General features: G+C 34.2%; 1 protein-coding gene and 1 long non-coding RNA gene across 2 annotated transcripts in view; both read right to left on the reverse strand.

Annotated features, from left to right (window-relative positions):
* Nucleotides 1–1,684: 1,684 nt before the first annotated feature.
* Nucleotides 1,685–5,680, reverse strand: LOC136979937 (uncharacterized). The gene is made up of 3 exons (XR_010881463.1): nucleotides 5,618–5,680; nucleotides 4,736–4,775; nucleotides 1,685–1,883 (listed from the first exon to the last, which is right to left on the reverse strand). It is a non-coding gene; the product is annotated as an uncharacterized lncRNA (long non-coding RNA).
* A 1,101-nt stretch (nucleotides 5,681–6,781) lies between these two features.
* LOC136979858 (fatty-acid amide hydrolase 2-like) overlaps nucleotides 6,782–17,299 on the reverse strand; it is a 55,576-nt gene continuing 45,058 nt past the window's right edge. The window contains exons 12-13 of the mRNA XM_067275879.1: nucleotides 11,296–11,394; nucleotides 6,782–7,585 (exon numbers count right to left, since the gene is read on the reverse strand). Of these exons, the coding sequence (XP_067131980.1) occupies nucleotides 6,998–7,585; nucleotides 11,296–11,394 (687 nt within the window). The 3' untranslated portion in view covers nucleotides 6,782–6,997. The remainder of the gene's footprint in view (nucleotides 7,586–11,295; nucleotides 11,395–17,299) is intronic.

Raw genomic sequence — 17,299 nt, forward strand, 5'->3', positions numbered from 1 at the left:
GTACAAAAAGGCAGTACCCTACTAATTTGAGAGCGAGAGCATATATTTTAAATTACATAAATTAAAAATTGCAGAACGGCATTGTGACGATGGGACAACAATTAGAATTGTTTTGTTTGAGTCCATTTTCATTATCTGCTGGTTGGAAGAACATTTCACCAGCACTATTCTCTGAGGGTCCGCTTATGTCAGGTAGTGAAACGTTTTCTGATGTGACTGTAGTCCCAAACCCTTGTTCTGTTTCAATAGTATCATTTTCAGTATTGCGGATACCCTCTAATTCTTCTTCAAGTTATTTTTTCAAGAACTGCCTTTAGAAGTCCTGTGTTGTTAAGTCGAATTTTGGGATTGCAACCAAAAAAGAGCTCGGATTTCCCGATAATCCGATGTGAAGAACAATTCTTTCGCCATTGTTCGAAGGAGCAGCCAATGTTCCGCTTTGTTGAAGTGTTTTCCTGCATCCAACTACGAAGCATGTTTTCAATTTCTTGGTTGCTTCTTTCTATACTTCCTTGAATCTGTGGATGACGTGGAGGCCAGGCATTCGCATTCTGGCCAGAGCGTTATCAATTCCTGAAATTCACGACCATTGTTACTTTGAAGGATGTGTGAGCTCCAAATTCAAGAAATATTTTACGGAGTTCTAAGGCTATCCCTGCTACTCTTTTAGAGCTTTAAATGAACAAACTTAGTAGCGTTATCTTGATAATTCAAAAGCCATTTGAAATGTCCATCAGCGAATGACTTCAGGTCAATCAAATCAACTCGGCCTCTTACATTAAAATCTTTTGAGACAATCGGTAGACTAACAAAACCTTTACGAAGTTGTGATCTTTAAGCAGACTCTGCACTAGAGAAGCAAATAAGGCTTTCATTCACCGGCTTTGAAATTGAATACTTATTTTTTTAGAGCATAATCATTTTATCCCAGCTTCCATAGTCACAAATCTGAATTTCTAAAAATTTTTCATAGTATTCATCGAAAGGTAGAATAATGTTAATTGGTTCATTTTGATCTTTACGCTTAATTATCAAGTTTTCTTTTCCTCCAACATCCAACGATCATATAAAAGAGGCTCCGGAGATGTACAGAATTTGTCGTGGAAACATCAAAACAAGAAAAAGTTTTATCTTTTTCTTTAATAAAAGACTTTTGTAAATTAAGAACTATAATAAGAATTAATTATAGAAGTCTTAAACAAGAAAAATATAAAATTTTGAAAAGTGCTTATTGAAAATGGCGATTGTCGAAAAAATTAAAAAATTAAGTAAGGTAACCACTTAATAAAAAATATAGCTCGTTAATTTATTAAATACTAGACAAATGACCTTGTTTCTCTTGAGGGAACCGTTAAGGGTACCTCTCTATAGTCGAAGTTGGCTAGATCGGTCAATCCGATCGCATCCACGAACAGGGTCGTCGTGGCGTTGAGTGGTATATTCTTGGGTTGAAGAAGGAGTCTAAATGCCGTTATCACGTGTTTATTTACAGCTAAATACAACTCTATATACAGAAAGTATAACAATGTCGATCATGGTGACAAAGCTCGGAGCACACGAGACGGACGTCTGAACCGAAGCACGTCGAGCCAAAAAGTGGCTAACCACGATCTTGACGTCACGCCGGTTGGGGACGGTGGTCAGGCACAGTGTTGCCGACCGCCGCAATCTCTTTTCTACAGAGAAGTTGGCACCCCTATTTATAATCGAAATTATTTTCGTTCCTGCGAATTTGCGCTTTTCCCAATTTTACTATCTTTGGGTAACTAATTGTACTGGTAATCATACCTATTGTGAGTTCAGCCATTCTCACAATGAGGGCGATTAAATGATGAGGGACAGGATCTGATATATTCGGAATGAAACTTTCTGGGATTTCTCACCTGGATTCAGTGGCGTGCCGTGACATTTGATGACAGGGAAGCTGTGTTTCTGTAAGAAGCCGACTTCCAGGGGCAATCAGTTAATTGCGCGTCAGTGATGGTCTAGGGCAGTGGTTCTTAACCTTTTTATACTCGCTGCCCACCAAATATTTCATAATTTTTTTGTGACCCCCATTTTTTAATAATAATTTATATTTGATAATTTATCTATAATAAATTGATTTTTTTATTATTGCTTTATTTTTTATATAATAAATGTAAATCATAACTTTATTATTTCATTATCTATTTAAATAACATTCAAACTTCACAATTAAACATGAAAACTCATTAATTTTTAACAAAAAATAAAATAAGAAACATGTCGATAAATTGATCCAAAGTCGATGCTAAAACTACCCCAACTTGTTGTAAAGATTTTGCATATCTTTTGCAAAAATATTTAAATTTTCAAAGCCTACTATTTTTCCTAATTATTTTTAAAATTCCAAGCATTAATAGTTTCTTAAAATTGCTTTGGAATAAAAGAAGTAAATACTGCGGTGTAAGTAGCATATTTACATTTATTTCTTCTGTACTAACAAAGTTGTATGTAGGAAGAAATACAAAATAAATAAATAAAAACTAAATAGGAAAACTTTATCTTTCTTATTTCACTTTTCAATACGATATTCGGATTATACATCAATTTTCTTTTTATTATATTCTGAAGGAAATTTTGCATAATTTGGCGGCCCCCGGCAAACTTCTTATGGACCCCAGGGGCCGCGGCCCCCTGTTAAGAATCACTGGTCTAGGGTCCATTCGTATTCATTTGTTCGATAAGCCAGTAAAAACTGTAGACTTCTCTAAATGTATTTTTAATATCACAATTACATTCTGAATCGCTAGCCACGATATAAGGGCTAAAATTAAAAATAAATTATAAAAACTTACTCGGTGAAATAAAATGTGCGATGGATATACATACCTGGTACAATGTATTGTTCGATTGTATTAATATACTTTTAAAGAAAATTATAATTAAAATATAGCTTTGTAAAGAAACGTACATAAAAATAACATAAAATAGTCTTTACTTTTTAAATCTTAAAACAATCCACTTAGTCAAATATCTTGATACGAGTAGCTAATGGATGGAACTAGTGACGGTCCAGGTAGGTGTGTAGTGAGTGTGTGCGTGCCAAATCCCGAGGGTGCCGATACCGGTCAATGTCAAATGCCTCTTTTGTCGCATCACTAGTATATCTCAAAGGACGCCACAGGGCTGTTGTAAATTTTAAACGTTTCTCACCGTAGCTGTAAAAATCTAACTATGTTAAACTTAATAGTCATTCGTTTTCTAACTAATTCGTTTTAATACCAGGTGTACACGAAAATCAGTTTCCCACTGTACTGAGCGAGTGATTGGTTCTGTTAAGCTTTTGTTGAAGCAAAATTCTGGCTCTTTCAACAGGGTTTTATTTATGTCCCCATTCCCTAATCTCTTAATTATTTAGTCACTTCTTAAGTAGAAATAAGTCGAAACCAGTTACTTTGTACCTGAATATCTGTAGTCTTGGGAAAACAGTGGAAAGACAAATTTTTATGACAACGGATATATAAATCGTAAATTTAAGGAAAATAAATTCTAGAGCTTTTTTTGTACCATTGTATGTACTGTACGTCTCATTCATTAAATTTGGTTGTAAATGATGCTGCCAAAGTAACAGTTAATTTTTAACACTGTACTAGAATTGTACACGTTTTTTCTGCATCCCCTTACAGATGGGACATACTAAATCGTAATATCACCGGTTTAACATCGAAATCCGTAAGTAATATAAGATGGGAGAGCGGAATAAACGCAGAATAAATATATCAAATATTTTAATGGAGTTTTTTTAAACTCCTGTCAACTATACAGAACTATCATAAAAACGTGCCAGTAAACTCCTATCGGTTGGGTTGTTATAAATCTAGTCTAGGGTGGGCAACCCTTTTTATAACATGGGCCAGAATAAATTTTACGTTTTTTTCCGCGCCGTAGTAGTTAATTGACGCCTTCTTGTGACTCGTAATTTTTTTAGTCTGCAAATATGAAATAAATAAATAAAAAGTTAATTACTACATTTATTTCTCTTATCGTTTTCGAAAATTACAAAGAATTGGAAAAATAACTATTAATTAGTTATTTTTCCAATTTAATAATCTATTAAAGATCTCGCGGGCCGGATAGAAACTTTTCGCCAGCCGTAGCTGGCCCGTGGGTCGCCCGCCGTTGATCTAGTCTGCTCGTGATTCACATAATCGGGCGAGGGTGGCCGAATATCTAGCAGGCGGCTAACAGCCCACAACCGCTCCGGGATATAAAGTCGCGTACTCTTTACGCGTGTGTCGCTTCTACCAGCTAAACCGTGACGTTTGTGCTATGTAAAGCGCATGCGCCAATGCCTATAATCTGGCTGCTTGGAAGTTGACAGGCAGGCGGATAACAGCCCACAACCGCTCCGGGATATAAAGCTGTACTCTTTACGAGTGTGTCGCTTCTACCAGCTAAACCGGGTGAGGTTGGTGCACTGTAAACCGCATGTGCTAATGCCTATATAATCTGGCTGATTGGAGACTGACCCGGTTTTGACATTCCTTCCGCCACCGAATTATTCGAATATACAATAGCAATCTTATCGTTTTTTTTCACATGTAGTATAGAAATTTGTAAAAGATACATAATGCAGTTATAATAAAATATTAATTTTAATTAATTCAAAGTACGTTAAAATATGAAAATTTATATTTTATAAAATTCAAGGGAAGGTCATTGGAAGGTGGAATCGGCGCTTCCATCGCTTCCAATGACGGCATGCCACTGCCTGGATTCGATCCTGGTACCTTAGAGCAGTAGGCTGACACCTGAGGCTGTACGCCATGTGTTTGTATATAGTTTATATTTTATTATTATTTTTAATTTCACTTCCTCACGCTTTTATCCCCTTTCTTTTCTTTACCTATTGTTTTTCCTCTTTGGAATGTCTCTCCGAAATTCCTTTCCTTATATGGTCATCGTATATCCCCTAAAACAAAGGGTGCGCGACCCCTGAGGAGTCGAGTACGAAACCAGAGGGCAGGAGGGTCTTGAATGAGAGAACAAAGGATTCGGACTCAAGAAAGGAGTGGAGTGAGACGAGCTTCTGGTGCGTTCTGGCAGCGTGCAGAAGAGAAAGAGTAGCGTTTCATAGACGGACTAAAGAATTCGTTGTGATCGATCCATTGATGAATTAACTGTGAATTTTGGCAAGCGAATGAACTGAAAGGAAGAATAGAATCCCCTCTACATATTTTGTGTAAGACTCTCGCCAAGGACGTTATAAAAGAGACCGATTTTTCGAAGACCTCAAAGACCAACGCTGGGTACCCCTTTCCTAATTTCTTACCTGTCCTTTATTCTCCTCCTTTAGTTTAATATTAGTTTTAATTTTCATTTTTTTATTCGTGTTTGTAATAGTATAACATTAGCGTAAGATTAGTTTTAATTATTTTCCCTTTGTCGCGAGCTATATATGAGTCGGGGAAATTTTGTGCAATATTGTTCGTTCATACGATTATTTCCATCTGTCGGGACGGAAAATATACTGGCATCCTAAAAGAACCTGTAGCTAATAATTTTTACCTAAATTAAAATTTTCCTTTTTCATTTTTATTTTGGTTTCACGTGTATTTCTTTTTAACAAAGAAAATAACTCATTTTCACACACCTTATGTGCCATAGTAATCCGGCTATCTTATCATAATCGTAATAAACGGAAGGAAAGCGACAAATGATTTATTGTGACATCGTCATAATAACAGGCTGCAATATTTCATCACAACGTTCTCATTTTTAGTAGTGTCCTGCCCCTGCATATACTGTAAATCATATTTTTCCTTTTAGCAATAGTGTCATGTCGGTCATTCTATCTTTTTTTTTTTTTTTTTTTTTTTTTTTTTTTAACTCTAGAGGGCCTCTTTTAGTAGGCCCATTATGGGTTCGGCCAGGCCCACAATGGGGCGACCGGGTGGTGAGGGACGGGGCCCGACATATCCGAACGGACCACCCCCCGAAAAATTCCTGGGGATTATTCGACCCGTTCGGATTCGATCCCGGGTCCCCCAGAGCGGTAGGCTGCCACCTTTACCGCTCGGCCATCCGGCCGTCTCGGTCATCTATCTAACTCCATTTAGAGGAATTTTTGAATTGAAACAGCCTGATTTTTGGTGCAAACCGGAAGTTCGTGTATCGGGGCCTCCTGTCCATATCTGAACCCGACTTTCATCTAACTCCCTTCTCGAGATTAAGGGCAGTCAGACAACCAAATGGACGCCAGTGAAAACTTATAGGCTTAGAATTTTTGAAAATTGCAGTCCAAAATGTTTCCAAGTTTGTACGTTTTCTTTTTGTTCAACTTTTTTTTTCAAGTTGGTAATTTTTGCACACTGTTTGGAATTGTTTATACTGAAAGTTGCAACCCTATCACTATACAAAATGAAGTACAGTAGAGCATCGATTATCCGACTTAATTGGGGACTGGGGGTATTGGTCGGATAACCGAAAAATATGAAAAAAATACATTATTAGTATAGTGTATTAGGCCTGGTTTAAATACCAGCCTCCCTTTCATGGTCGAGCCAGTGCTGCCAGCTAAAACATGCAAAAATTTAACAAAAATAATATTAAAGTAGCCAAGACATAACCAAATATTGTAGCGCCACATCACTAGCGGACATTTGAATTTACCGACTAGAACGTGGTCAATCGGGGTCGGATAATCGATGCTCTACTGTATTTAACTTTTTCATCATATGCCAGAAACTACAATCCTCTAGCCCAACAATGACTCAATTAGGTGCAGGGTGATTTTTATGAGGTTTTGAGGAAAAAAGTAAGGCATGTCATATATTGTGTTTTCATTTATTTCGTTAATTTAAATATTAATTTACATTTATTTATTAAATAATAAAAGACATAAGTTGGTAGCAATTTTTAATGTGCTAATTTATGTGTGTAATATGTGAAAACGACTTTTATATTGTTTTTTATGCTATCATCCAGTAAATAGCATTACTGATTTGGTCATCTTCAATTTAATCTTAGTCCTCTATTGCAAATTCGGATTTTTCCAACCTCCGAAAGCTTTCTCTAATTCTACAGCAACGGATATTGTTAAATGATCTTTATTAAGACCTCCGACAACTTGTATGCCTAAAGGCAAACCTTCAGAACTTAAACCCAAAGGGCATTGAGTTACTGGCAATCCCAGAATATTAAAAATAGCAGTATAACCAGGATTATGACATTTAAATATTGATTGGTTGTGAAATATTGCAGTTTCAGGTTGAGAAGGATATAAAAATATTCCGTCGTCAGCAAGAATGCTTTCGAATTCTTTTTTTAATTCGTTTGCCATACGAATACATTTATTTTCTTTTCTAACTTTGTTGCGATTTCGTTTTTCAAATATAGCAAACAATATGCATGGTAGAGTAAAATCAGACATTCCTATACACCATTTTAATAATTCTAAAATTGGATTGACTTCTCCTTTCTTCTGTACCATAATTGAAGCAAAAGATGGAGCTGGAATACTTGCCATATTCTGACTCCAAATTGCTAAGGACAATTTCATCTTTCTTATATTTACTTTGATTGGTTTAATATTGTATTTTTCTTCAAAATACTTCAAAACCTGAAATTAAAATATAATTAATAATGGATAAATTCAACGAAAATATTATATTATTAACATATTCCATTAACAGAACAGTGTTCTATAACATGGGACCTTTTTTGCAAAAACAGCATATGTCAAACAAAATACACACTGTTGGGAAAATTGAAAAAATCTATTTCTATTAAATTGCATTACACATGGACATCTTTTGCTCCCATTTACCAAAACAGTGAGATATTCTGAAGGTTTTAGTATATTGCAAAAATATTGCCTTTGACAGGATCCAAGAAAAATTAAATTTTTGATAACTGACATAATAACTGTGGGAGCAAAGTTTCTTTTTGCATGAAAAAGTTTACACTTGTCAGAGTCACTTCTGAGTCCTCACAGCCACTGCTGTTGTTGTACTCTTCAATGTCCCCATATTATTTATCACCTGCAACACTTCACAGATACGTAAGGCAGAGTAAGACGTTCTATAAAAGAACGTCTTACTCTGCCTTCTGTAGGAAAGCTGATGGCTTCAGGCAGTCCAGAAGTTTCATGTCCAGTATAGGTATTGGATCTTTGTAGGCTTGTGGCAGTCAACTCATTGATCCTGGAACTTCTAATCAGAATATTTTAGTATAACTCAGAATGTGTCACAAATTTGAACAGCCTCTTCATTTTCAGTGACTTTTAATCCTTGCTGATTTGAGATTCAACGTTTACTCAATAAGTGGGTGATGCTTACACACCTGCAATCGAGAGTCATGACACGCTTTCCTATTTCCTTCCTTTTGAGAGACTTTTCTCTCAAAAGGAAGGAAATAGGAACCTTTCTCTCCTTTCTCAAATAATGTCTTCTTTCTTTTTCTTTCTTGGCTGCAAATACCCATCAATACCTGACATCTTCAAATGATGTTGAAGTTACTGCAATCCAGGATACCTTTCAATGTAGTTGGCCATCTGTTAAGTCAACCTTTTTCATAAAAACATCAGATGTCTTTGACATCTATTGTTTTTATGAGTAAATCTTGACATTACCTGCTGACATGTGTTGTTTTTGTAAAACCTCAAAACCTTTCATGTAGAATATCTTTGTTGGCATTTGCTGTTGTTGCATATTTCATGGGCAAGTCACCCACCATTAGAGTTGTCAGATGCAATGAAAAGCCCATTTTTTCCAATTTTGACATATGTTATTTTTCAAAAACAAAGGTCCCACATATAGCCATCTCAAAGCCTGATAATTATATTAAAGTCAATTAATTGCTGAATTAAATTATTTGGCTTTAATGTAATTATAGTAGTGGTAATGAAGCCTGATTTAGTCTGGCAATTGTTTGGCTTTAACAGTGTTTTATAAGTCATACATCATGTAAGAATAATTGAATAATTGTGGATGTATTGTATGCTAAATGCAAAAAATTCTTCTGAGAGAGTAAGTTTTCACATTAAATGCTATATTTTCAATATTCTTAGTATTTATGTATCTTAAATTGTGTCCTTTCTTATTATTGCAAGAAATTGTAAATCAGAGGAATATATTTTTACTTCATAAATTTGTAATAAGTTTTAAATTTATTTTACATCAGTAAAATTAAAGCAACTGAAGAGGTGCAAAAAATGCTCAAAATGCATATCCCTATATTAAAGAATATATCTTGTTTAGTTTGGCTTCCAAAAAACAAAAAACTAACTTACTACACGTTTCATTAAATATTATTAAGACAATTGTTTATAAATAATTTTTGTATACACACACATATATATATATATTTCTACAAGAAATACAAGAGCAAAAGTTTAGCAATACAAGAAATATACAAGATCATTCACATACACAATAAACCCTCAACTTAATGAATAATTGTGGTGTCTGCTATTACCAAAAGTCCATTAAATCTAATCTGTTTTAAAGACGTATCAACAATGAACTTAAAATGTGCAACATATGTTAAAATGTTATTATGATAATATACATTTAGTAATTTATGCCCATTGTTTCAACCATTTAGTATGCTCTTCTCATGAATAAAAAAATTTTTCCTATAGGATAGAAATTTTTTGTCTTAAATCAAGAGTTTACTGAATTTGTAAACAAAAATATTATTATAGTATATTTGACAATATTTTGTCAGTTTCATTTTGAGGTCCTCTTTGTTCCAGGCACTGTGCTCATGTACCTGTTGGAAAGAGTCTGTATTGGTAAATTGCATTTTCTATTGTAATTGTTAATGGATAACTTTTTAGAAAAAAATGTTAAAATTTGCCATTGTAGTAGTTTTTAGGCTGTGAATTTTTCAAGTAACTGAAAAAAAATTACTGCAAACTATCATCAGGACCATTTTAAATAATTTTGGTGCCTGAAGCAGTTGTTGCTCTGTCTCATCTGTCCATTTGGTCCTTACAGTGCCGTATGGATAGATGAGATACATATAATTTTGTTTTTTTCATTACCTTCTCTTTTTCAAATTTCCAAAATTTTAATCTCATAATCAGTATAGATTTATAAATATCAATAGGTTCTTAATGTTTATATTTAACTGATTCATGTTTCTAATTCTTTTTATGCAAAACTTACATACATACATACATGTGAAAGAAAATGCTGTACTCAAAGGTGTAGCCTTAAAAGATAAAAAAAGATGGGTGAAGGAAGGAACAAGAGTAATTTGAAGAAAAGTTAGAAAGGTGGGTTGGTTGGAGATTTGAACAAAACTTACAGTAAAAAATTACAAAATAAAATAGAATCTGAACAAATTTTTGAAATTGTTATCAAAATGTGTCAATTTATAGGTGTTTACACTGACAGAATTTGAAACACAGATATTTATTAGATGATATATAACATTATCTTGAGAGAATTTTTATGTTTATATTTGCATATATTTCTGTTGAATTTGTAAATGTGATGAACAACAGTAAAATAAAGCTTAAGTTTCATTTTAAAAACTAATCCTTTTAGATTAATATAAATTTTTTTTAAATACTGTAATTTATTTTTGATTATATGAAAATAAACAACAGTCATATTCAGTCCCGTTTATTAAATGTAATAAGCAGAGGGGAATAAATTTTTTTTTGTGTGTGTATTTATGATAAAATTGAATATAGTTTGAGATAAATCAACCCATTTTTATTGATGATTTTTGGCCATATTAATCTTCTTTGAATCTTTAGAAAGATTTTCTAACTTCTGAATTGTAAAAATAATGTTAAATATAGAACTGATTTCTGAGAAAGAATAAATGTTTCAAGAATAATTGTTTAATGAAATGTAATTTCTTAAATAATTACAATGTGAAATCTAAGCAATATATACAATCGTTAGTAAAAGAATGGTGCAAATTACAATAAAAACCATATTTTCATATGGTTTATGAATTTACTGGTATTTAGTTTACTCATTATTTAACATTATTATCCAATTGTCAACATATAAGTTGTGAATCATAGATTATATCTCACAACTCAGTATAAAATATTATTTTAAACTTTACTTTTACCCAAAAATGTATTTATGTACCTGTACTTCACACATAAATTTGACATAAAATAGTTTTCTATAGATTTTAAAGCATTACACACACAGGTTATCAGTTTCTAAGAGTTTTAAAATTCAAAAAGTATATTTACTAGATGAGACAAATATGTGAGAATAAAATGCTATAGTACATATTATGATACTGATTATTGAATATTGTATGTAGCAAGGTACAAAATACAAATTTGGAACTTACCTGTTTTTGGGCATTTACTAATTCTGAATTAACTGGTGAGCTCAATGGATTTCCACCATCATTTTCCATATAGTAAATCTTTAACTTGCTAATATTTACCTAAAATGTATTAGATAGCTTGATTTTAATTATTTGAGAATTAATGATTTTAAATGTTTTATTTATTTAAGTTAAATACATTATGGATTATATAATTTTAAATTTATAGTGGAGTATCTTATCAAATTTTTTTCTGTTAAACTAACATTAATCCATATCAACACTTGCCTTGATATGGACTAATATTACAAACAAATTTTTAATAATTAACAACAAGTATTACACATGTTTACCTAAAGGTGCCAGTTATGGAAATAAGTTAGACTATGACAGCCTTTAGTCAGGCAAGTGGGGAGGTCTATTCTTTCATGAAATTATAAGTAGAAAGTGGTTCTGGGAAATAATAAAATATCTTTCAATATCTGGTAAACACAATCCCATTGTCTACAGATGGACAAGTTTGCCATAGCCTCTGAAATTTTGAATACATTCAGTAGTGATATTCGAAATATTTAACAAAGGGTTCGCTAGCAGAAAATTTTTCCCTGACAGTCACCGACAAACAAAATGGAAGTTTTGGCTAGAAATAAATACAATACCTTTTCTTGCAATATATCTAATAATCAGTGGCGTATTTGGAACGTAACGAGCCCTGGGCGAAGACCAGGTAACAATAGTATATTAGTGCTGTCGACCTTTTTTTTTCAGGCAGAGAAATTTTTCACCCCGAATCGCACTACTCATAGTAGACAGATGTCATCATCTCTCGTAATACAATATCCTTTTTATTTCGCTGTCCATAGCCCGACACGTCTTCCACAGCCATCTTGTATTATCTCACGTGCGTGAGATTGTGGGATCTCTCTTATGACTGGATCTAGTTTCAAGAACTCTCTTGAATTGATCGTGATTAAACCTCATTTCAGTCGAGATTGAAACGGTTGAGAGAGATCGCACCAAGGCATAGTCCCCGACTTTGCTCACAATCTAGATTGAAATGCTCGGTGCAAACGGGGTATAAGGCTCTAGTTTAGTAGTGTTACAGAGTATAATACGTATATTTTAATATATTTAAAAAAAAAAAAAAACAAAACCACTGAGAAATGTTCCGTGTGTTTAACAAGGTTCAGAAAACTGAAAATTTTAACAACAGGTTCGGCCGAACCTGTGTGAACCCGCTGAATATCACCACTGAATACATTCATAAAAAATTTCAGAACTGCTATGACCTTGGCCATATGTCACAATAGATGAACAACTTCCTTCAAAAGCAAAATGTCGCTTTATCCAATTTTTGGCTAATAAGCCTGATAAGTTTGGCCTACAGTTTTGAATGGCTTTTGAAGTGGACTCCAAATGGCTTTCCTTATCTCAGAAAGAAGCAAGACAGGCTTCTGATCAGTAACTCAGAAAATAGGTGGTGTGTCTAATGAAACCACATGGAAGCAGGAAAAAATGCAATGGTAGATAACTTTTTACAACTGCAAAATTAGCTTATATTCTCATAAAGAAGAAGACGAGCTTGGTTGGCATTGTAAATAATGCTCAAAAGAAAGTGCCATTCAAATGAGACCCTAAACAAGCTCATCTTTACAACATAACACTTCTCAGAAATGCAGATTCATTGCAAATATGACAGTCTATCAAAAAAAAGGAATAAAATCACAATTGTTTTTTCAATATTACATGCCATCAATATTACAATTGAAGACAATACTATAAAGTAAATGCCAGAGACAATCTTGTTTTATAGTAGCATGAAACATAAGTGTCACACATTGTTGACCAAATATCAAGGAAGTATACAGTAAAAGATGCATTGCAGCTGTACCTGTCCATGTTTTTTTTATAATTTATTAATTTAGCAATCATCAATTAGTCATGATTGTTTTCAAGGAGATAACTGCTTATTGAATTTTCATGGCAACTTTATTTTAGAGCTGGCAGAAAACCTTCAAGTGATACATTAGCAATGAAAGTGTTCTAGCAGCAAGAACATTGAAATCAACTTGCTGGAGTCAATTGACACAAATGCCAAGTTCAAAAGTTTACTAAATGTAATTGCACAAGTAAGACATCCAAAAATTACAAAATACAAAAACTCCATTTGTGGACAGTGTATAACCAAACATATTTAGGCCGCGACTCCACTAGCACAAAAACGGCCGTAAAAGCTTTTAATCACGTGACCTATTTGTGTTTGTGCTCGGATTGCGGTGGAGGTCTGGCTAGCAAAGCTTTTTACGGCGACAGTACTATTACGGTTGTATACGTGATATATCGATATAAAGACAATGATTATATTCTACGAGTTTTTCTGTACGATAATTACAAATGTAGTAAAAGTAATATCTTTACTTTCATATATTGACTTTTATTATTGTATTATTAAGATAATATACAGCACTTATAAGCTTAGCTTTTTTATTATATACTCCTCTAAATTGAAGGATTTTCCTTTGGCCGTTCATATCGTGTGTTTTAGGCATCCATTATTATAATCGGGATATCTCTTGTCGTAGATACATGAATACTTTTCGGATGTTTTCGATAAATCTTTCCAGATCTTCTAGAGTAGCCACGAGAGAACACACACAAAAGCTCGTTTTCCGCCATTTTCGCACCGTGTCACGGTGACCTAGATTTCAGTGACTTCTAATTGGTGGATGGTACCGTTTTATGGGCGTATTCGCTTTGAAAGTTGAACACTGCTCAACTCACTTTTACATTGGTTTTACGACCTGCTCAGGCGTAAAATATCTTGGTCACGTGATTAAAAGCTTGGTTAATGTTACCTTAGGATCCAAAATGGCGGCCAGGGAAATTTTTCCCTACTTCGGTGACTGCGACGGGGAAAAAATTTTTCCCTCCATTCAAGATGGCCGCGGTTCCGGCCACCATCTTGAATTTCTCTGCAGACTCTGCGGATTTTTTCACCGAAATAAACAATAAAAAAACAACAAAAAGAGGAGTTTTTTACTCACTTTTCGATTGTTCGATATTCTGAGTATGATCTCCTGTTTGGGGGTCAACGAAATTTTTTGAATTGTTGACAGTTCTATGTTCCACCACTACTCCTTCTATGTTGTCAATATGCATATATCCTTTCCATTCGTCCGTTATTATTGTACTGCCAGAATTCACATATTTATAAACGATCCAATTCACAGTGTTTTCTGATCTGTCGTTCACCTGACATATGAAGCAATTATCTTCATCGCAATGAATGCAAACGGACTCGGTCGGCTGTATGCCTAATTTTACAGCAAAATTCGATGCGTTATTGATACGGGGAGGCAAACCTAGCTCTGAAAAGTCGTCTTCCGTCAACTTGTAGAAATCACGGGAAGTGCATCTCGACCAAAATTCATCGTTGCAACTCAAATCGGCAAAACTAGTCATTATCGAACAATTGGCAATAAACTAAACGAGGGGAGGTAAGGATAGGGAAAAACACGCTTTTTCCTTAATTTCTGATTACTTGGTTCTCTAACTTTTAGGATTAAATTGTTATAAAGGAAATAACAGTACTTACTAATACTGGAGGAAATAATAATAATAAATATTCAACGATAGCAATTTGTGTGCAAATGAAATATCGTTACGAAAAAAAAACACAGCAATTAATCCAATACGCAATTCGTCGCAACACAGCAGTAAACAATTCAAACTGGAAACTAGTCGATTTGCATAAAATTGCCCAGAAATGAACAGAAATCACGTCACAGATCATGCATTTGCATATTCGTTCGTAACACACCTACGAATTTCCCGCCGATTTTACTCTAGCACGACGTCACGAAAAGGCTCCCTCTACCGTCGCAAGTTTACATACTACCGTCTCTGTTTCGAGGTTACAGGATACTTGGTAACGTCGAACGCAGGGTAGAAACCGAACGGGGAAAAATTTTCCACGTCGTCGACGTCGCGACTCTAGGGAAAAAATTTTTTCCCCGTCGCAGTCACTGAAGTAGGGAAAAATTTCCCTGGCCGCCATTTTGGATCCTAAGGTAACATTAACCAAAAGCTTTTACAGCGAGGGGTTTTACGGCCCTTTTTACAGCTAGTGGAGTTGCGGCCTTACTGTATTTTGTGTAATGTGTAGTTTTTAAATGGAAACTGCATGGTTACAACTATAATCTAAATAATTCTTCTTTGTTATACAAAGAAAGGATTAATAAAGCTTGTATTGTTCAATCAATTATGCTATGCCACTTACTTGAAATTAATTTGCAATGTACTGTACAACTGACACTTTTTAAAATAAATTGGCCATTTCTATACTGGTCATATTGACTGGCAATGGCACTTTTTAAGTAAAATAATTTTTTGGCATTTCTAGTATTAAAACCTTACCTTTATTTATTATTTAATTATATAATGAATAAAAATATTCTTTATACTTTTTGTTATATATTTTGAATCATTTTTAATTTTAGTATGAATAAAAACAAAAAATAGGTTTCTACTTCCACAACTATTGACCATTCAGGTAAGGACCAGCATTAGATCAAAACAAATTTGTGATTTCTCCTACATCAGACTGTCATATTGACTTTAAAATATTTTTAAAAAATGACAGGATAGTTTAAATATAAACTTTATCCTGTCACTTTTTAAAACATTTTTAAGTTAACATGAATAAAACCAGAACTATTATTTATCTGTGTTTGTCCATGTTCCAACTTATTAGATAACTAGCAGGTAGGCCCGGCGTTGCTTGGGCAAAAGTAACAGTAGCGAAGATTAAAATTATTACATTATAGTCAACCTTACCCATTTTCACAGAATGCAAGAATTGGGATCCCCTGTTTCCAGACTAATTAGAGAATTTTTAGATGGGTCTAAAAATATGTTCAATTTCCTGCAAAACCGAAAAAAACTGCATCTGCGTCTTGCACGTCAGTTTCTCTTAACAATTCCATTGTTACGTAACACTTCCATTGTTGATGGAAGTGTTAAGACTTAATCCTGTCCCTCTCCCCGTGGGGAGGACTTTTGAAAAACCCCTTCTTAGTGTGCGTTCTCGTGACGTACCCTAACTGTGTACCAAATTTCAACTTTCAACTCCTTATGGTTTGGGCTCTGCACTGATTATTATTATGTTGGGTTAAGTGAGATATACTCGGTTAACACCGGTAGCTGCGTACTATGCCGGACCAAAGTCAAGGCATAGTAACCAAAACAGAAATTAAAGAAGTGTATCAGTGTGTGTGTCTGTATTCAGGAATTTTCTCACAATATGACATGTATTCAATATAGTGGCCTTCTGTAGTGTGATGTATGTGTTTCTATTCAATTGTAATGTGTCCAGGCTTTTGTGTAGTGTGTGTGGTATGACACCTGTAGAGGAGAGAACAACAGGTACAGGTACAATAAGCACCCTATCCATCCTCCACAGATGCCTTATTTCCTGGGCGAGTTCTGTGTACTTGCTAATTTTTTCAGTGCATGCGTTTTGTATATTGTGAGTGTTTGGAATGGATATGACTATAATGTATGTGATTTTATTGTGTTTGTCAATGAGTGTGATGTCTGGTCTGTTGTTGTAAATTGTTTTATCTGTGATTATGGCTCTGTCGTAGTACATTTTGTGCATGTTGTTTTCCAATACTGTCTGTGAAATGTATTTGTAGTATGGTTCGTGGATGTCTACTAATTCGTGTTTCTTTGCAAGCTCTTGGTGTATTATATTTGCTACTTGATTATGTCTGTGTAAATAATCTGTTTGTGCCAAGAGCTTACAACCAGAGGTGATGTGTTGTATAGTTTCTGGCATGATGTGACATTTTCTACATGTGTCATTTGTGAGTGTTGCATCTTTGAGTATGTGTTTTCTGTAGTTTCTTAGTATTTATGACCTGATCCTGTATGGCGATCATGAATCCTTCCGTCTCCCCAAAGAGGCATCCCCAAGCTAACCAGCTGTTTGATGCAGTTTTGTCAACAAAATCCTGGGCCAGAT

Source organism: Centruroides vittatus, unplaced genomic scaffold (genome assembly GCF_030686945.1).
Source record: "Centruroides vittatus isolate TY-2023 unplaced genomic scaffold, ASM3068694v2 contig_651, whole genome shotgun sequence".
Classification (NCBI taxonomy): Eukaryota; Metazoa; Arthropoda; class Arachnida; order Scorpiones; family Buthidae; genus Centruroides; species Centruroides vittatus.